At 39.6% G+C, this 22,502-nt stretch overlaps 1 protein-coding gene across 5 annotated transcripts in view; it reads right to left on the reverse strand.

Annotated features, from left to right (window-relative positions):
- Window positions 1–22,502, reverse strand: part of LOC128893021 (LIM domain-binding protein 2) — a 175,582-nt gene that overhangs the window by 18,558 nt on the left and 134,522 nt on the right. For 3 of the 5 annotated variants that reach the window (XM_054153729.1, XM_054153727.1, XM_054153726.1), the window contains one exon: window positions 14,057–14,150. In XM_054153729.1, coding sequence (XP_054009704.1) covers window positions 14,057–14,150 — 94 coding nt within the window. The remainder of the gene's footprint in view (window positions 1–14,056; window positions 14,151–22,502) is intronic. The other 2 variants (XM_054153731.1, XM_054153728.1) reach the window with 1 other exon arrangement.

The raw sequence follows: 22,502 nt of genomic DNA on the forward strand, positions 1-22,502 counted from the left end.
TCCCGAAAACGAATGCTTCCATCTGAAATCTCTTCGAATAAACAGTCCCCTAATGTTCTCTCCAAAAAACTAAACAGTCCTAGTCCAGAAATAGTTGATTACAAATTTGAAAACTAAACCTCTAACAAAGATTATTTATTACAAAGATGAATCTCGAGTATGGCTGTACGATAATGTAAGGAATACAGTTTCGAGTCCTGGAACGACGTTACTAAGTAATTTTCAGGCTAACTTCGGCTAGGAAAAATTCGCGAGGCATTCAACCCTCCGCGCGCCCTTCTTTACCGCTTTCTTGTTCCTCCTCTTTTCCCTCGTTTCTTCCACGTTGTTCGCGTACTCTGCCCCCTCCCCCTCTATCGTTCCCTCAGCGCAGCATACTGAGAAAAGTTTTACGTAAACATCGGGTCCGCCCTTTACTTATGTGTACCTGACGATCTCGAGAGAAGGAAAAACAGCGTCGTTCGAAGGATATGCGCAAGAGGAACAACTCGGGATAATGTTTGTCTCCGTTCAGCGTTTCCTTTTGTGCAGCGCGGACACGCAATTGAATCCGCGATTAGGGGAACAAACTAAGACTTTTCCACCCACGCCGGGTGAGAGCTTTGGAAATTCCTGGAGATCCGGAGTGAGGGACGAATTTTATTTTATTTTATTTTTTGGACCGACGTGCAGCAATTTATTCGCGATGTTGCACAGTGCGAAATTAAAAAAATCGGAGGTACAGGATGCAACAATCGATATTTTGTGAGGTATTCGTAGAAAATGTAGTTTGTAATATTGTCAATAATTTTGTTGATAGTATAGTGATTTATTTTTGAAGTATAAAGCGCGAAGTTCAAGGAAAAATTTTATTCGTCTTATTTGAATTTTTATCGCAGTTAATATAATAATTTATTGGTCAAATTAAAACGCGAAGTTGGAGGAACGGTCTTTGCGTGTCATTGGCTACGTTTGCATCTTTACCTTCATTTTTATATGTTGATTTTGATACAGTAGTATCTTCAAAATAAATGTGAAATTTGATCGCGATAATAACAATTTGTCCCAATTTTTAGGAAAAGTACCTCCATATTTTTGTAGTCATTATATTTCCTTCAAAAAAAGTATTAAAGGTCTTAGGTAAAAAAAAAGTGATTACTTCGGAAGTTATGAAATATTTTAATGGAGCGTTGAAGAACCTCTTTGGTGCAATGAAGTTAAAGAAACGTAAATTAATAACGCAGAGAGAGAGAGAGAGAGAGAGAGAGAGAGAGAGAGAGAGAGAGACCAATCCAAATGTTTAAAAAGGAGTCATCTTGAAATTGAAGAAATGGATTTATAAAAATGTCAACCGTGCCTGCGTTTAAATATTACGATACGGAACTTGGCGCTGCACTTACGAATAAACATTTACAACGAAATTTTCCAGTGCATATAACACGGCAACAGCGATATGAAATTGATGAATTTAATTGGTAAATAGTTTGAATTTTCGTTCACTCGGAACAAAATTATTCATCTTTGGAGAGGTTAATGCGTTTGTTTACGGAAATTCGCAATATAAAACTCTTGATTTTCCTAAATTATTTCCCACGGTGAAAAATGAAATTGCGAACCGTTCATTTCCACCGATTCCATTGAATTTATATCGCTGATTTTATATCGCCAAAGTGCGAGGAAGCGAGCAGCTACTCGAAATATTTTCAACGCCAATTAATCATTTCGAGAATAAATAATGAACAGAGTTCGCGCGTGATCGGAATTTTTAACCCGGCAACTGATTCGGCAATAGTTATATTTCACTTTTCGCGTCGCGATTTTATTTCATATAACGAAACGATAAATCCACCGGGCCACGATTAATGCATTTCGAAACCTTCGAGACGTCATTTCGAGGTTGCGCATTTCGAGAGCGATGATCTCTCGGAACGAAAATGGAAATGTTGTGCGATCGACTGATTTCAAAATTTGAATGCATCTTTGACATACGGTCAGTTTCATAATTATTCGTACCCTCTACATTGCAGACATTTGTTTAAATTAAATTGTAGGTTCGATGTTTCTAAATAAACTTTGCAAACGTAGCATTTAATTTAGACAAATTTCTTTGATGCTATAGAGGGTGTGGTACTTATGAGACTGACTGTACTTCTATCCAAGTCAGGAATCACAAAATTCACCAAATTTTGAAAATGCCTATTCTTTTCAAAACAAAAAAAAAATTGAATCCATATCTTCAATGGAAATTTGCAAGCCACTGCAAAGGGATATTTAAAAAATAACATATTCTTTTCTGATTTTATTGTTAAAATATGAAAATTTGAGGAACGCCTATTTTTTCCCCAGAAAAAAATTTAATTCATATATTCAACGCCATTTTGGGAGTCACTCATAATAGAAACTTAAAAAATGATTTGTATTCACCTTTACTTTTATTAGATTATTTGTTAGATCTATGAAGAATAAAATCGAATAGAGTCAAAAAAATCCTCCAAATTTAGAGATTACCTATTGAAACCTTTTGAAAAAAGGTAATTTACCTTTTGAAAAAATCGAATCCATATCTTTACAAGCTACCGTACGAAGAATAACGACAAAACGGAATAGAAAAAAAACCCTCGAAATTTAGGGAACGCCTATTTTTTTCCTTACAAAGAAATGAAACTATTCAACAATTTCGAATCTTACCCTAAAAGTACAAAGCATAAAGCCCGAGAGTTTCGCGGTCGAAGGATACCGCGATATAATTTTCACGAGAAAAATGTTTCAAACAAAATCCGTGTTCCTTTATAATATTTGCGATGTCTACCATCGCTAATTCTCGATAACTGTAATTATTGTGCACTCACGCGGCCCGACCCGCGGAAACGTTGAACCTTTTCATCGTGGCTTTATTATCGGGAATTTATGTGATTTCGACTCGTTTCGAAGTAACATGGAGAAAGAGGGAGAGACGCGGGAGAGAGCAGCAAAGGTAGAAAAATTGCGGGGCTGTGCAATATAGATTTTCGCGATGAATGCCACCGGTCCGTGATATTCAGTCGCCATGCGAACAGCTCCGCTAGAACCGAGCTTGTTTTCAAATTAGAAGTTCCGAAGCGCGACTTGGACGTTATTAAAAATTTCGCTACCCCTTCCCTCTCACCCCCGCCCATTACCGCTTTTCTCGATATTACAACGCGTGTTTTTTTTTTTTATACACGCTCGTGAAAATAAAAATAAAACTAAAAATAAAAAAAAGGAAGAAAGAATCTGCAAAGATGAGCAAGATGCATCGCGGGAACGCAGCGAAACATCAGCGCTCGTGCGAGCCAGACATTTTCCGGTGTTTCATGCGCGACGAAACAAAAGGGAATTTCCCCTCGAAATTCGTCCCTTTGAAAATAAAAAAATGTCGGTCTTCTAATTCTCTTTCCAATCCCTGCGGAATAGAACCGGGGGAGGGCGGGGAGGTTTGGACAATTTTTAAACTATTTCTATAACGATGTTTATTCTCACATTCGCGACTGTTATTAACCCTTTGCACGCGAGAGGTGACATCAGTCACCGATAGGTTTCACGCAGCAAATCTACCAGGAACAATGTTTCTTTAGGTTTAGCTTCTTCGGATCTCGAAAAGTGTCAATAAAATAACAATCGGCCTACATCTTCGAAGTCAATCTAAGTTTACTATGCGCGGCAATAGAATACTAAGAAAACATCTCGAGTTGCTGGCAGATACCAGAGAAAAAGGCCTCGAGTGTAAAGGGTTAACCCTCTGACTATCAAGAACGTACATACAGGGTGTCCCAAAAGTCGGGGAGGAGCCGGAAATGGGGGGTAGCTGAGACGATTCTGAACAACAATTTCCTTTGCAAAAATGTCGGATGGGGCTTCGTTAAGGAGATATTAAGAGAAAACCCCGACCAATCAGAGCGCGCGTAGACCGTTGGAGCGGCCGCGGTAGCGAAGGCTACGCGCTAGGCGGCAGCGTCAATGTCCTTCGATGCACGTCGAGTCACTTGTTCGCGTACAAGCGCGGCCGCCAGCGAGTAGCCTTCGCTACCGCGGCCGCTCCAACGGTCTACGCGCGCTCTGATTGGTCGAGGTTTTCGCTTAATATCTCCTTAACGAAGCCTCATCCGACATTTTTGCAAAGGGAATTGTTGTTCAGAATCGTCTCAGCTACCTCCCATTTCCGGCTCCTTCCCGACTTTTGGGACACCCTGTATATAATATAATTTGTCCAGAGAAAGTTAATATACAGGGTGCGCGAAAAATGTTGGAGGTCCTTGAAAAGGGTGGTGTTTTGAAACAAGTTTTTCCTTAGCGAAAATGTCGCCCGAGGGTTTGTTAAGGAGATATTAACTGAAAAGCCAGACCAATCAGAGCGCGAGTACGCCGGTGGTGATCCGGCAGTAGCATAGGTCTGTGCTGATCAGCCACGTTTGTACACCTAAAGACCTATGCGTAAGTGAATTGACGCGCATCGAAGGACCTCGCTTGGAATTATATCATTTTCACGAAAACATTGTTTTTTCTTGTGACGAAGAGTTCGATAGTTGCATGTACTTTGATATAAGTCGATACGAGTTGTTCTTCACAATCCACGTGTAAGAGTAAAATGACTCCTGGTAAGTATGGGAACAGAAATATTTACTTGTCTCTCTTCGAATGGATGGAATCAGTTTGACTCGAGTTTCTGAAATACTTTCTTTGGATTTGATAATACATCTGCTCTTATACTTGGAGGAAGCAAACTGTTTGTCCCGACTGATGAAATTGAAGACTGAATAATGTACGCGGGATGTTTCGATCCCTTCCAATCGACAGCTGCCATATCAGAATTATAAATAAGTACCATGCAATTCTTCGTGCTATCGGATTGACAGCTCTCCATACAAAATTCCAGTTGTTAATCGAAGCCGTGGGGTACGATATTTAAATCACAATAATTTTAGAAAACAGCATTCGTAACGGCTGTCATTTTGAAGTGTAACATTTTCGTGTTACACGTTTTACTTGGCCAGGACGTCGCGACTAAAGTTATCCATTTTTGAAGGTCGATTCTTTAGTTCCTTTGAAAGTTCTTCGACCATATAAGAATACCTATTTATCAATTTTTATCTTATTTTATCTTACTTTATTGTATCTTATTTTATTGTATCTTATTTTATTGTATTGTATTTTATTGTATTTTATTGTATTGTATTTTATTGTATTGTATTTTATTGTATTGTATTTTATTGTATTGTATTTTATTGTATTTTATTGTATTGTATTTTATTGTATTGTATTTTATTGTATTGTATTTTATTGTATTGTATTTTATTGTATTGTATTTTATTGTATTTTATTGTATTTTATTTTATTTTACTTATTTTATTTTATTTTATTTTATTTTATTTTATTTTATTTTACTTATTTTATTTTATTTTATTTTATTTTATTTTATTTTATTTTATTTTATTTTATTTTATTTTGGAAAATTAGTCGAGTCACCTTAACCCTTTGATTGCTGGAAATTCTAAGAGGCGTATAGGTGTGAACTTAAAAAAAATGTCAGCTTATAGGGAATGACAAAACGAAACTTTGTTATATTTACAGTTTATTCGTACGACGTTTAGGTTCAGAGATAAAAATTGATGACTTAGAAAGACCTTTTTCCTGAAATTCAATTTTTACAATGTACTTCTAATTTTTCAATTTTTATTTTCGAAACTAAGCGTCCTATGAATAAACTCTAAATATAAAAAAGTTTCGTCTCATCATCCCCTATAAGCTCATATTTTTTTTAAAAATTTATTTAACGAATATAAACGTTCACTGACTCGATTTCTCGAGGGGCGTAAATATACGCCCTTCGCAGTCAAAGGGTTAAAAGATCTTCGACTGCTGCACCATAAACTCACACGTCTAAGCCTCGAGAACTTACAAACAAGGTAAAACGAGTTCTACACGCCTGTTCTAGAGGATTAGAGTAGGTAACAGCGAATGATACAAATTATTCTTCCACGTTCTCCCCTTTTTTTTTTGACGTGTTCTGAGCGATCGCGTCGCCCTGACGAAATGCGATTATTTCGACGGAGATAAAAAAAAAAAAAAAAAAATATGGGGAAGTGGAACGACTTTCCTGCGTATGAAACACGCGAAGGTAAATGAGATGTCGTCTGTCACGATGAAAAACCGTCGTGTTCTACGTCGGATAGCGTGTCTCGCATCCGTCAAAGCGCAACGATGAAAATTAATGTTCCACGGCCGGACGATAAGTCACAGAAACAGCAAAAGTGAGCTCGGACTCCGCCAAACGCTCTCGTTCGGACGAGCTCGAGTTCGATACATCGAAATCGTAGAGATTATAGCGATTCATCCGGTTTTCAAGTTCTACCCGCTAAAAAAATTGCGCGATTAAAATCGAAGCCGTCGTTTCAGTAAACAATTAAACAATCAATCAACGTACAACGATTCGCGTATAGATTTGGAAAAAAAATAATAAAAAAAAAAAAAGAACTCTAGAGCCAGTCGACGATTCTATTTAATTACAGTTTCAATTTGCCGTTCGTTCGCGCCGCGACTCTGGCGTTTATCGAATTCAGTTTTATTTCCTTGGACGCCAGCTGGGATTTGGAAAAATTTAAGGTTAATCAACTTTCGCGCGCGCGCGTTGTTACTCCTTTCAAATTTTTAGTTTCGTTAACCGAATGATGAGATTTCGGATTAAAATTAGCTAAGGGTCTACCTTTCACATACTTTCAAATATTTAGTTCATAAAGATTCTATTTTTGAATTTCGAGGAAGAAGATTTATCAACCAAAAAGTGTTCAATCTAAATAATTACAAGATTATTGGTAGTCACTCGAATTCAAAGAAAAAGATAACGCAACCGAGAAAGTAAGGAGAACGAAAAGCACGTGGACTAAAGAACTGTAATTTTTTGTTTTCACGTTCGTTAAACTCTCCTTAAGTTGAATGAATTGTCTAAAGATATCGAACGAATCCTTTGATACAATAATATGTATTATAATGCGATAATACCTAGGTGGTTGTGATCAGGCTAATGAAATAAGAAACTATGAATTGCACGTGCCGAGAAAATGCGAAAAGGTTCGCAAAGGAAGCGGAAAGGTTTCGATTGCAGTTTCTTTCGCGGTACGTGACGAAGTCAGTCGAAAGAAACTTCGCTGGGGATTCAGTTCGTTGAAGCGAAACGAGTGCAATACTTCTTTATATGTCCGGATTAAAGCTTCGGTGGGTTCTCGTGACGCTCGCAAAAAAAAGAAAAGGAACGCGTTGCATAAAGGCGCGAATCGATCGAACGTACGCGAGCTGAGTTGGGCAAATTTGATATCGAATAAACAGACTTGAGCAAATTTTAATTGAAATGAAACTATTTTGGATAACAATTTCAATAGAATACAGTTCGCTACACTAATCGCCACGTGGTACGGCTGGGTTCTTTCGGTGTCGTATATTGCATTTTAGGGTAAGCTGCGAAACAACGCGTCAGTAGCCCTCGATGCGATCTATCGATCTAGGCGAAGTGTAAATCCAATCTAACAATATGTGTAATTTCGCAATTTCAGTAATTTCACAATTGCTTCAAAAATCATAGAACAAAATAACGTGTTATTTGATAGAACACTTTAAATAATATTTAATTGAACTGTGGCTAGATCTGCGAATAAATGAGAAGTAAGATTTCAAAGAGAATAAACACAGAATAAAATAACATGTTCGATATAATACATCAATTAATTTTAACCGTGGCCAGATCTGTGAATAAATAATAAATAAAATTGTATCCCGGAGTACCGAATCAATATTACAGTAATTTCCAACGCGACTTCAGATTCAACGGGCAAAAGAATTTATTCTGTGCTCCTTCTTACGAATAGATCTGGAATTCGTATCTCGTTGATCCAGAATAAAATTTGCCCACCTCTTATGTATACTAACGGCGGTTTCGCGATCCTAATAGCTACAGCGTTCTTCGACCGTTTCCACGGAATTTCGAGCGGCCTGCTAATTAGGAATTGGATACAGGGGGCTCGATGAAATTTATTGCTTTTCGGGGAAACAGCGCTGTTCTATTATGTACAGCGCGCGATCGTAAATAAACGATATCGCGTGTTGCGAGATCGACGCGGACTTTGTTTATTTCAACGTGTTGGCGTAAGTGCGAAATCAGCGAGTCCGGTCAGAATTGAAATGAAATAAGATCATTTTCTTCTAATTTGATTTTTATTTTGAACGTCTTTCGTGTTCGCTCTAATTGCAAACGCAAGTATATGGATTCAATTTTGTTCAAAAGACGAGGACTTTGTTCATTTCAACGCGTTGGCGTAAGTGGGAAATCAGCGAGTCCGGTCATAATTGAAATGAAATAAGATCTTTGGAATTGTTGGAAAATCTTTTGGAATTTTAAATAAACACCAAGAGGTGGATAATAAATCCGTAACAAGGAACAATTATTACATTTCATGTAATTGGTTTCAAAAATGATAATATTGACTGGTTAAACAAAAGAATTTTACAGAGCTATTCTCGCACTTTCGCGTAGACCAGAAATTTTCGACAGACTGGCTATCACGCGTCTTTCTCGTTACCTTTACCTTTATTGTTTACTCACATCGATATCGGTTACATACATACACATCTATCCAGTCATTTTCGCAATATAGAATGCCAATACATATATTTTCAACAAAGATCATTTGCTTCTACTTTGACTTTCATTTTGAACGTCTTTCGTGTTCGCTCTAATTGCAAACGCAAGTATATGGATTCAATTTTGTTCAAAAGACGCGGACTTTGTTTATTTCAACGTGTTGGCGTAAGTGGGAAATCAGCGAGTCCGGTCGTAATTGAAGCGAAATAAGATCATTTTCTTCTAATTCGACTTTCATTTTGAACGTCTTTTGTGTTCGCTCTAATCGTAAAGACAAGTATATGGACCGGTTGAAACATCGAACAATTACGATAGCGAAACCGGGAACTCTGATACGGTTGGTCGATGAAAGCCACGGGAATAAATTGATTTTCGAATGTATTGTTCCGGATCGACGGAACCATAAGCTTCAAAGAAGCTTACAGCGCGATCGGATAGCGCGCGGCGAAATGTAGCTCGTACAGAGAGCTTTCGAATTAGAATCAATGCGCGGAGGAAGCGATGGTGTGTTCGATTGTAATATTGCTTTTTGAAAATGTGAAGTAACGTTTCTTCCAAAAAGATTTATCGATGCCACAATTGAAATGCCACAATTGAAATGCCAAAATTGAATTTCAGGAAAAAGGTCTTTTAAGTTTTCAATTTTGATCTCTGAACCTAAACGTCGTATGACTAGATTGTAAATACAAAAAATTTTCATTTTGTCATTCCCTATGAGCTGATATTTTTTTTTAAATTCGATTGTTCGACTGTTGTTTCTCTTTTCTTTAAGACGACAGCAACAGGATCACGCCGCTATCAGACCTAAGTAAAAAGGTTTTATAAATTTTCAATTTTTATCTCCGAAACTAAACGTCGTACGAGTAAACTGTAAATATAAAAAAAGTTCCGTCTTATCGTTCCCTATAGGCTGATATTTTTTTTAAATTCGCATCTCCACGCCTCTTAGAATTTCCAAGGAAAAATCGTGTCGCAGTCAAAGGGTTAAAGAAACAATAAGCTCGCAACTATAGAGGCACCATTTCCCTGGTCGCACAGGCTTGACGAAAGTTACAGAAGAAACAACGGTGAACCGTGCACACGCACGCTGACAACGCTCGAGAGATCCGACGATAGCGCGAGAAAAGATGATTTATGAGCCAGGGACACGCCATGTCGCGAACGAGTGACCGGGAGTGAACTACGCGTCGTACCCGAAGGGAAAAGGAGATCGAATTGTTTGGCGTCGAAGGAAAATAAGAAAAGGGACTCGAACGGAAGAGATACTGCGACGGACTTGTTCCCTACGATTCAGATCAAAATCCAGATCAAAATCCAGATCAAAATCCAGATCAAAATCCAGATCAAAACAGGATAAGAGATAACTTTCGATTGGTTATCCTTTCGATGAAAATAGAATTACACTCCGCGTTCAACGAATAAAAGCTCGCTTACGATGACTAGACTGCGGATGTATGCAAATTCAGCTGGAGAAAAATATTTATTTATTAAAGAAATCTTCGGTACTAATCAACAAAATAATTTCCATCATTTACTAACATTTTTTTTTTCGCCAGCGTAAAGGCAGTTGTTCCATTCCCTGTTCAAAGAAACGTCCAAGTCGAAGACTTAAACATGACTCGAATCTCAACATTTTCCATGATTTTACTAAACCGAAAACAAATTGAACGATCAAAGAGCTTTTCAAAAGGTACAAAGTGATATACAACACTTGCGTACGAAGTAATTTGAACGACTTCAAAGAATTGCACAAACCGAAACAACGTAAACAGCACGAACTTTTGGTTCACCTTAATAAAATTAAAAAATTCTGATATCGTTTCCCGTAAAACTGGAGCGGTCGATTTAAATCGAAATAGACTCATAAGACTCTACGCTAAATAGATTCATGGAACAACTACCTTAGCAAACAAACAACTACCCTAACCGCGATTATTCGCGAATCAGCCGAGAGGGAATGACGAACGACAGTAGACGAACGACTGAGAAAGGATCCGGGGAATTCGAACAGGGGAAGAAACGATCGAGACGAAATAATAAGAGAAACCAAAGAGGGTTAGTCGAGCAGGAACAAAGGTAGACGCGAGATCGAAGCCGAAACGAGCTGCCATAGGTTCGTCAGGTCGCCGTGCGAAATTTCGACGCCCGGCGTCTATTTCCACGGCTCGTTAGCGGCTCGACTTCGCGTCGATGCGTTCGAACGCGTGCACTCGGCTTGCGAACTCGTTGCATTTGGTAATGCAGGTCAGTGCATCGCTGACACGCGACCCAGACGTGTCGCGAATATTTATGACGTTCCCGAAATTGACGGCTAAGCCTCGTTTCGCTCTTTGCTTCCTCGAGCCTTTCCATCATTCACATCTCTGCGCTTTTAGTGGTGTTTCTCTATCTTATTAACCCTTTCGGTTGAGTTTATATTCTAAAGGAAATTTAAAAAAAAAAAACAATGCACATTATTTCATCGCACTTCTCGACTTTTTGTTTCATGGAGTTAATCGATTCGTGCAACGAGCAGCTCATATCTAAACGAACAGAGACGAAGAGTCGAGTGTACCAAACGGTTTATTGCATACAACTTTTTTCCCCGCTAATCGCTGTTACGTGACAAATGCAAAACCTGGAGGTCGGACGAAATTATATCGAGATCTCGAAAGCGAGGGACCGGTTGTCCGCCTGGTGCTGGGAGATTAATGAACGCGATGTTTAGGTATCAGAAGCTCATTAAGACACATTAACCCCGACCTCCTTTTTTCTCGATTATTCGCGCTGCCTTGTCCTAATGGCGCACTGATCACTGTTCGCCAAGACAAACGGACTACTCGAGATCCAACGGCCGAGAAAAAAGAAAACGTTCCTCGCTCGCGTGGCTCCCGCTGCGACAAATGCGCCGCCCAACCATTCTACGACACCCCCGCTAATTGCCACGAGGTGTCGCGATATTTTACTTAGAAATATCGAGTATCGAACGAAATGTCGAGCATCGAACGTTTGACAAATGTTCAGACCCGAGGACAACAAATTAAAAAATTACAAACACTGTTATCGTCGACTGTATCGTTCAGGGGCGAGTGTCGTTCGTGGATACGAAGAAAGACTAATTTTCCTCGAAAACTACGCTTTTAGGATTTTTATTTCTTCCACGCTAGTTTTACTTCAAGTCAACTCTAAGAATAAAATTACATTAGAGAAAGAAATCCGATTTATCTAAAGATCTTGAGTACAAATTTACTATTTTTTAATCTCAGAAAAGAATAACCTTCTAAATAATGACACCGAGAACTACCAAGCCACGTTATCAATGTAATCATTCGAACTAGCAATTAATTTATAATTTCATCCCGCGGCAATTCGAGTTTCTAACTCGAAACGAATCCTTTCTCAAACGAATCCTTTCTCAAACGAACGCAATCGCGAGTCCAGTTTTACGGAATGCCCGACGGAATCGTCGCTTTAAACTGCTATGAAACTTTTTTTCCTAGACTATCGGTGGAAACCGCCGGTCATAAAAGAGACGACGCGTCTCGACTTGGACGTTCCGCACGCGATCGGCTCGAAAGTCGCATTGGCAATCGAGCCTCGTCTCCCCGTGGAAAGAATCTATCGATCCCCGGGCCGTCTAAAATCGACGGAAAACTCGATAGTACGGAAAACGGCGCGACATGTGCGCGAATGATAATCCGTTTCCGAGGATTATATCTTATCGCGGCGTTATCAGGAATCTGGGAAAGGACAGCGGGGTTTACCTGGTCGCGTTATATGGGCCAGATGATTTTATAATGCACGGAGAATCGAAGCACGAACGCTGGGACGACTTCTGTTCCGGTGGATTCGACGTCGACACGGTAGCCTTTACTCGCCTGATAGCAAAAACCCGACGTTTCAATCGATGCTGTTATATCAGCTCATTCCACGAGTTATTAAACAAACTTATTCGTTTGGTATTCGAATTGATTACCGTTGTTTTTCAATAAAATGTCTATATAAAGCTACGATCTAACGATGATTTTTGTTACGTGCAAGTATCGTTTTTGGAAAAGAGAACCTAATTTTTATGTTCTTCTTTTTTACTTACGTTATTTGTATGACTTTCAACAAATATTGAATTCTTCGCATAGGTCTGGCTTTCGTACAATTATTTACAATTATTTACAATTATTTACAATTATTTGGAACGATTGTGAAAGTGAAAATTGATATTATCCTCTCTTTTGTCGCGCATGTCCATAGCACAAAAAAGGCTGCTCTTGAAGCTCCGGGCTTCATTTTTCGCCAATCCGTGGATTTCAAACAACCACAGACATTTAAAATTCTTTATTCCTCGTTAGTTCTACCTCATCTGGAATATGCAACTCAAATCTGGAATCTACTACAAGTTGGCCTTATGAAGATGATCGAAAGCGTCCAGCATAAATTCTTGCGGCACGTTTCTTACAAGGTAGAGACACCCATGGATATCAAGAAACATGAATACGATAATATACTTCGCACTGTGCGAATGCGCACGCTTAAGCAGCGCCGAACTGTTGCTGACATAACACTACTTTTTAAAATAATCAATAGTCAAATTGTATGTCTCGGGATACTAGAACTTTTGAATTTCGTTATTCCGAGCAGACGACTTCGTAGCAGTGATACTTTCCACATTAACCCATACCGTGCGTACCTCAGTAGCGAAACAAAATTCTGTCACAAGAATGTGTGCGATGGCTAACAGAGCCATATGTCGATATATGGCCATACGTAAGTATGTCGATCGATCTCTTTCATGGCTCACCTTTAGTTTTTAAAAGGTCAGTAGTCGCAATTTTACAGATGCGAAATCAACACTTGAACACTTTTACATCATAGTGACACCGTATTCGTCTCCATTTTCTGTTTTTGTTTTTTTCTCGCGGTCATGTTATCAAGTTGCACTGGATATCAAGAGCGTGTAGCCCGTAAATAAAGTATTATTATTATTATTATTATTGGGAACAACGCTAAACGAACTTAATCAATACTATTTTAGTAAAAGACACTTAAAACCTTTGCGCTCGAGGCATTTTCCTTAATTTTTATAATAAATTTCTGTAAAATCAAAAACTTTGCTTCGAAAAGAAACATCTAAAAACATTCACGACTCAATGTATATCATTTTAACGAATAATTGGCTATATTATGATACAAGTAAAATTGAAATCGTACGGTCTAAAATCACTTTTATGTCGCACATGTCGCCCCCAGAGGCGCATGTCCTCCGCCACTCGAACGCAAAGGTTTAATATACCGATCAATTGATTTTTCAAGGGGTTCTTTTCCACGGTTACATCTTAAACTGTCGATAACTGGGTGATCCAGTCTAGTTCTTATTTCCATTTCGATAGAAGTTTCCTGAGCTTCGTAACCGACGACGTTATAATTGTAATGGATATTGTAGAAGAATGTACTCACCTCGGTGCGCTGCTGTAACCTCTTGTTCAACTCGTAGAGCCTGTAGTCCGGCTGGCCAAAGTACGGAGTATGCCTCCTGGGGACAGGCAACGATCTGTCAGATCAGACCGATCGGTCATGTTAGGTGTGCTGTGTACAGTGTGTTCTCTGGTGTGGGTCGCGCGTGTCGCATGCATGTAGAATCGGGATTCGGCGTGCAAAACGGTCTTTCGTAAGCCGGCCCGGAGCGGTGCAATTCGCGACGAAACACGCCGAGCGTGGCACGGAGTCCGCGAGAACCGACACGAAACTTACGACTTTCACCAACTATCGCCGGCAATACTCTATTTTCCGGGAACCGAACCCTCTGCACTCAAAGTGTTTCAGGTACAACGACGTTCTATACCAAGATTTGTCGTCGATTAGTGATCGGATCTCCGTTTGCACGTGACTTCATGTTTCATTGATTTCGGTACTTCATCGTTGGGAAATGAAAGCGAAAACAGTCGGAGCTGATGTAAGCTTTAGAAAAGGTTTGAGTGCAAAGGGTTGAGTGCGTATATTTATCTACTGTATTAATATAGTAACCCGCCCAATTAGTTCAAACGGAGCAAATAGAATTGTGTTTGCTACTGTCATAGAAAACAGTTCGAGCTACTGTGAGCTTTAGAAAAGGTTTGAGTGTATAAAATCAGCACTTATACCCACTCGCATACATTTATCTACTGTGTTAATATAGTATACTGTCATAGAAAACAGTTCGAGCTACTGTAAGCTTTAGAAAAGCTTTGAGTGCATAAAATCAGCACTTATACCCACTCGCATATATTTATCTACTCTATTAATATAGTGTACTGTCATAGAAAACAGTTCGAGCTACTGTGAGCTTCAGAAAAGCTTTGAGTGTATAAAATCAGCACTTATACCCACTCGCATATATTTATCTACTGTATTAATATAGTAACCCGCCCAATTAGTTCAAACGGAGCAAATAGAATTGTGTTTGCTACTGTCATAGAAAACAGTTCGAGCTACTGTGAGCTTCAGAAAAGCTTTGAGTGCATAAAATCAGCACTTATACCCACTCGCATATATTTATCTACTGTGTTAATATAATATACTGTCATAGAAAACAGTTCGAGCTACTGTAAGCTTTAGAAAAGCTTTGAGTGCATAAAATCAGCACTTATACCCACTCGCATATATTTATCTACTGTGTTAATATAGTATACTGTCATAGAAAACAGTTCGAGCTACTGTGAGCTTTAGAAAAGCTTTGAGTGTATAAAATCAGCACTTATACCTACTCGCATATATTTATCTACTCTATTAATATTAGGGTGACCAGAAAGTAATGTCGTTTCTTTTACATGAAATTCAAACAAACAAATGTATGAAATGTTTTTATTTTCAATCAATTATATAATTGTTCTCGTTATCAATAACCTTCTGTCATCTAGTGTGCAAATTTTCAATACCTGATCGATACAAATTGATTGGTACACGTCGAGCTGGTAAATAATAAACAAATATTTCCATTCGCAGAAACGACATTACTTTCTGGTCCCCCTGATACAATAACCCGCCCAATTAGTTCAACCGAACCAAACAAAATTGTGTCTGCTACTTTCGCTATCGATAGACACGCGTATTTAAACGCTTTATTCCATTTCCATAAGAATCGACGCCGCCATAAACCGAGCGCCACCGATCGCCGGCAAACCGTGACCGGATCGCCGGGATAAAAATCGCACGTTAAACGTTCCACGTTGTTCCGAAACGTGAACTTTGTTATTCAATAACAATGGGATCCGCGATCGTGGCCACGGTGTCGTGACCGAGCTACCAGCGTAAATCAAGTTTAATAAGTTCGTGCATGTCTTTCGGTTGTTTGCATCTGCACGCGTGTCGAACACCTGTTAGGCTTTGCGATCGCTGGAACGGGAGGCACGGAAATCTTGAAACGCGAGGTCCGAGGTCTCTCGAGGCAACGGCGATTATTTCGGGGAAAAAGATAATACGAGAAGTTAGAATAATTATTTTTCGTTTAAACTCCTATAATAATACATACTCCTATATACTATAATAATACACGTGGTAATATACTTTCTACACCTAATACAAAAGTAACGACGAAGACGAGAATTAAGATGCATCGCGCTTCGACTTCTCGAAACAACAGACCCGATAAAACGCGTCACTTCCGCGTTCCCAGAGAAACTTTTCAAGGTTTATCCACAGTACGTTCGGTCGCGCGATTTGCATGATACGATCCTCGACGATAGGAGACACCAGCGGCGTCGTGTCCGACCGACGATCTCGCATCTGGCCGAAGAACCGTACGCAAATTGCGCGACGTGGAAGCAACAACGCGCCTAACCGCGGGAGTAAATTGCTAGGTGCGCGTAATTACCCTTATTACGTGGAAGACTCGCGAGGAAAGACACGTTGCGAGCCATCGGCAGCGATTACTTTTCCTTTCGTCGAATACGAAAGCGAGCTGTTCAAGCGATTCAACCTTACGCTTGTTTCAAGTGTTGGTTTATTATTAAATAAACGTAACAAAAATAAACGTAGAGTCGAGGAACACCGGGTCCCTCGTAAGGGAAAGTTTCATTTCTGCTGCATTCGTAGTTGGACCCATGACCTATTAGATTATGGGATCGATTAAGAGAATAAATTCTTAGCCTGTGAGTCTTTATATTTCATCCTCTTAGTTTGAATCTTGAGGCGAGAGGACGTCCTTCCGCGTCCAAGAAACAAAGGATGAAATATAGAGATTTACAGACTAAGAAGTTACTCTCTTAATCGATCCCATAATTTAATACCGAGCATTATACAGGGTGTAGCAGGACGGATGGTACAACCCAACAGGGGGTGATACTACATATAAAAATAAGTCGAAAAAAAGGAATAACATTTTTTCGTTTGACGCTTCGTTTTCGCGAAAATCGAGTTTGAAAATTCTATGCAGTACGCGTGGCATTGGACCGCCTGTAGGCTTAGATATGTATTATAAATAAGAAATGTTAGTGTTTATTAGTTTTATTGTCATTACTAACGATAATTACATAACATTATTGAATAAACTGTTCAAAGTGCTGTCCTTGTTGACGCGTACATATCATTGCTCGCCTTATTAGTGAATCATGAACTTGTAGCGAACAATGGCTTGGGGAGATAGTTCAGTGCCACGCGTACTGCATAGAATTTTCAAACTCGATTTTCTCGAAAACGAAGCGTCAAACGAAAAAATGTTATTCCTTTTTTTCGACTTATTTTTACATGTAGTATCACCCCCTGTTGGGTTGTACCACCCGTCCTGCTACACCCTGTATAGATAATACTGTATAAGGAGTTCGATTAGTCCTAAGAATTTTGCGTTCAAGGAGCTACGCTCTTTTCTGGATTAAAAATACATTCTTTTTCCGACTTTCTTTCATCTCAAAGGTGGCGTAACCCATTTATAGACCGAAAGTACCATCAGCACGTAGCATATTAATCCAAAGTGCACGCGTCGACGTATCGGTCGCAAAGTTCTAATTGAATATGGGAGTTGATTGTACAAAGGAGAGACCGTTGCACTGCAGCCAGCGATAACGTTTCGAGGGGCACGAATCGACTTCGCTTCTCGCTGATATATCGATCACCCTCGTCTTTACGCCAAAGCTTTTTCAACGCGTGTAAAACTTGTACGAACTTCGCGATTCGTCTATAAACGTAGTATCAGGGTAATAGTGAACTTGGAAATATTCTCAACTCATTCGCCGTCGGGCAAATTTCAAGCTCTAGGTTATTATTTTCGTAATAAAAAGTAATATCAACCTCTTCAGGGACGATTTTTTGTTGTCACTGTTAAATTTTGGTTGTTTTTATTACTGACAGTAATTGTAATTATAAAAAAACGTGTACATTATGTGGCCAAGAGCGTGAAGAGGTTAAAATTATCATATAAAAAAAATGTACGATCTTCTTTTGCAATAATTCGTAACTCAAAAGGCTATAAATTTAGGATCAGGTATTGTAACACAGAATTTTTCAATCAGGCTAGTTTGGTGAATACGAAAAATACCGATGCTCAACCGGACCTGAGCAAATCGCAATGATTGAAATAAAAATAGGAAATAACTATTTGAAATAACCTGCTTCGAACTGCTGATACTTGTAACTTTATCCGACACAATTTTGAAATTATATTCGCGACTATTTCTCAAATATTTCTAAAATAAATAGAATAACTCGCGGAACCTACGAAGCAATTTGCTTCGACTAAAACTCTTTCGTCGTCGTTTTATGTTAATTTCGAAGCCGTGTAAGTAACGTTGTTCCAATTCCGCGCGGCACGAGTTCGGTGTTTCCTAGAAATCGTGTACCTCGAAGAGTTAATCGCGTACTGCGTCACGCGTTACACACGCGGAAGTGTTGTGTAACGCGTCCAGAGGAAGAAAGCGCAATGGTATAACCGTACCAATCCCAAAATCGATCCTGGCGCACGGAATCGAACCGAACAAAACGATGTTGTTCCTCCCCTACCTCGGTCCCGTTCAACGACAGGTTAATTCTTGGAAATTGGATTGGCTCTGTAATGCGTGCTCGTAACGCGGACAATCGATCGGTGGCATCAAAATATTAGCGCGTTCGACTGACTGGCTGCGGTTCGCTGACAACGTCGCCACCGGAATCGTTATCGCTTTTATTATCGACGCTGCTCTATTAGCTCGGCGTTCGCGCGAATGCCCTCGCGACGCTTACGCGTACCGTGAAATTAGGCGATATTTTACGGTCACCGGTTCGACCGAAACGTACCTTTTCATTTGTTCAGGATAAAGCGGGCTTGTGTGCGATATACGGACTCTTCAATCGCGCGTGAAAGTATTTCTATTCCATAGGAAAATTTATTTAGGTAAATAGAAGGGAGATGACGGTGTGCTATCGTTTGTGTATTAACCCTTTGCACTCGAGATGCTTTCATGGCATTCTACATTCTACATTCTACATTCTACATTATACATTATACATTATACATTATACATTCTACATTCTGTATTGTCACGAATGCCAAGCTTCGATTGACTTCAAAGATGTAATTTTATCGACGCTTCTAGCGCCAAAGAAATGAAACCTAAAGAAACATTATTCCCGGTAGATTTTCTGCGCGAAAGCTAACGGTGACTGAGAGTCTCGGGTGCAAAGGGTTTAATAAACATTCTAATTGTACGCACGTGTGTACCACTCTCGCGTTTCAACGTGTCTTAACTCTCTGCGAGCTCACGCGACTCTGGAGACTGTATCTATCGTAGATGTATCGCGCACACTTTCGTTCTCTGATTAATTCTAGCATCGTCGTGTATCTGGATATTTATACGATTGTGCTCGAACGATCTGACGCAAACGGACAGAGCTCGGAACTCGAACAACTTTCGAGAAACATTTTGGACGAACAACTTTTCAGCAAAGGAATCGAAACATTCGAGTAGGAGATACCGCGTTGGCGAGATCTCGCGCGAGTGTACGGTTTAGCGGCGAATGTCGTTGGAAAGATCGATCGTGCCAGAAAGAACTTGGCCTTTCCAGTCTCCGGAGGATCGTCGCCGTGGGACCTGACGACACGTCACTAGCCTGCGTGGGTGTGCGAGTACACGCGGTGCGGGGTGAATTTACCAGGGAAGGGTCGAGGCTCAAGGGTTGCAAGGGTAACCTACTGTCGTGCACGGTTCACCAGGGACCAGCTCGACAAATTTCTCGCTCCACTCGTGTTACGATTCAACCGAGTCGCGGGAAATCGCGATTTTGTTCCGAGTCTCGACGAGAAGGAACGACATCGCGATGGGGCGAAATATTTTGAGAAACTTATTTTTGATCCGAGTATCGATTGGGTATTAGAAAGTGCTAGAACGCGGGTTTATTTATTAATAATCGGGGGACTAATAATACGCGAGGTATTGTTAGCTGCGGGAGAACACGGGTCGAAGCTTACCGGGGTTTTTTCACTCCGTTTAGCGCGTAAATAAACAAGATCGAAAATAGAAAGGGTCCGGTGGACCAGGTATCGTGATTTATAATTATATTCGAATTCAATTTATATACAGTCGGTGTAATAAGTATTCGTACAAGAATCGATTCAAAGTAAACCTTCATATATTTATTTTGTTGACAAATTTTGGCGGAAGAAATAATTAACATTCCTACATATTTTTAGAATAGACTCTGCGTAAATTAAAGTTTGTTACTTTTAATATTAACCTTTTGTTTCTTTTCTTATTAGTTTTATTTTAAATTGGTTGCTGTACGAATACTTCTTACAGTGGCTGTAGCTTGACACATGGAGGAGTATGATTTTCTTTTTGGGTAAGTAAAAGCTCGAAGATCGAATAAATATTTTCTAAAATTTAGGAAATTCTATGAAAATTTATCTACGAAGTGAAATTAATTTACTACTGAAACCGAATTGTAAACTTTTCTATACGCAAGACGAGTAAAGAAAACTTAAAAAATTCGATGCAAATTTGCATAAGGAATAAAATAAATTTGGAACTCGAATAAAATTCTAAACTATTCCATGTGTATGACGAATAACTAAGTAAGAGGTGCATCGAGGATCGTACCGCATAAAAATTCCGAAATTCGATGCAAATTTATCAATGAAACAATAAATTGACACGACTAATTAACACTTTCGCTGCGTATGACGCACATGTCCGTCCAACTGAAAATATATGGTTGTTTTCATTCTTTTTGTTCTGTATTCATATCATATATAAAATAAGTTACCACAAATAGATCTTTTTCAAAGTAATCATATTAGATTAATAATCACGTTTGTAAGAAATGTTTCATTAAAAAAAATATCATAATTGCAGCTCCTAGCAAACGGCTACTTATTCTCATCCGCAGCGAAAGTGTTAAAACACTCAAATAAAATACCCCGCTTCGAATCGATGGGAGATCAACTAAGAATTCTGCTCACCCATTAACCACCGAACTTCTCGCCTCAAAATCGCCTTCAAATTTCGTCCATCAGAATTCGTCCATCTCTCGACCATCGACTCGTCCGAGAAATCCACGCACACTCACACGCAAACGCACGAATTTCGAATAAAATGCCGCACGATGGCATATTTAGAATAGAAAGCGTACCGAGGAGTCAATGGCGAGACGACTCGTACCGACTAAGAAGAAAACACAAACGAAACGCGTTAATTCAGCCGTGAAGCGTAATTTCACGTGAGGCACGTACGCCGCGCGTGTAGCGTCGCGCAATAATCCAAAACCGGCTCGCGTGGAGCGCCGGTTCTCTCTCGTTCAAGACGTGCTGCCCGCCGCGATCGAACTAATTAATTCGTCGCACGCCGCGCACCGCCGGCACGGCAATTTTTTCCCCCTTCCCCACACTCTACGCCCTACCCTTGCTCGCTAAGGATCGTGACAGATCGTTCCCCCGATACGGAACTAATCCGCTGAATGAAAAACTTTGAACCGCGCGAAATTGGCGAGTCGGGTGGGTACATCCGGTCGCGCGAAACAAATATTTTGTTTCGGATGATGGGAAGGTTAACGACTGCCCTCTGGGGAAGTTAGGCCATATGGGCGAGTATTAAACGTTTGAATTTCTAAACTGTTCTGAATGGAACAGAGTTAGAATTTTACTCTTCCTTCGATTAATTTTCTTTGAGTTTGATAAGTAGATTGTTGAGTATCATTGTATGAGAGAGTATCGAGTATCGACTTCGGCAGGATAGCAACAGGCAACTGGATGTAACACGTCCAAACTGTACTCAAATTCCATCTTTAAGCTATTTAAATTCGCGAAACACATCCTATCTTGGCCTTCTGAGATCCCTGTTCGTTAATTACCAATACCTGTTGAACTGAACCTCCAGGAGCCCTAATTGCAACATTCCTACTTAGACTGACCTTCTTGAGGCTCGTTGGAAATTTTAGGACCCTCTTGCTGCAAAGAAACATCCCTTCAACTAGACTCAACACATTCAAACTCCATCTGTAAGCTACTCAAGTTCTCAAGACACCTCCTATCTCGATCTTCTGTGATCCCTGTTCGTTAGCTATCAATTTCTTTCAAATCAAACCTGCAGAATCCCTAATGACAGCAGTCTTCAAACATGGAGCATCTCTTCAACTAGACTCAATAAATTCAAACTCCATCTTCAAGCTATTCAAGTTCTCAAAACACTTCCAATCTCGATCTTCTGTGATCCCTCTTTCCAAATTGCCAATTCCTTTTAAAATAAACCGCCAGAATCCCTAATGACAGCATTCTTCGAACATGAAACATCTTTCAACTAGACTCAACAAATTCAAACTCCATCTTCAAGCTACTCAAGTTCTCAAAACACTTCCAATCTCGATCTTCTGTGATCCCTCTTTCCAAATTGCCAACTCCTTTCAAATTAAACCTCCAGAATCCCTAGTGACAACATTCCTCTTTAGACTGAGCTTCCAGAGGCCC

Source organism: Hylaeus anthracinus, unplaced genomic scaffold, assembly GCF_026225885.1.
Source record: "Hylaeus anthracinus isolate JK02 unplaced genomic scaffold, UHH_iyHylAnth1.0_haploid 2, whole genome shotgun sequence".
Classification (NCBI taxonomy): domain Eukaryota; kingdom Metazoa; phylum Arthropoda; class Insecta; order Hymenoptera; family Colletidae; genus Hylaeus; species Hylaeus anthracinus.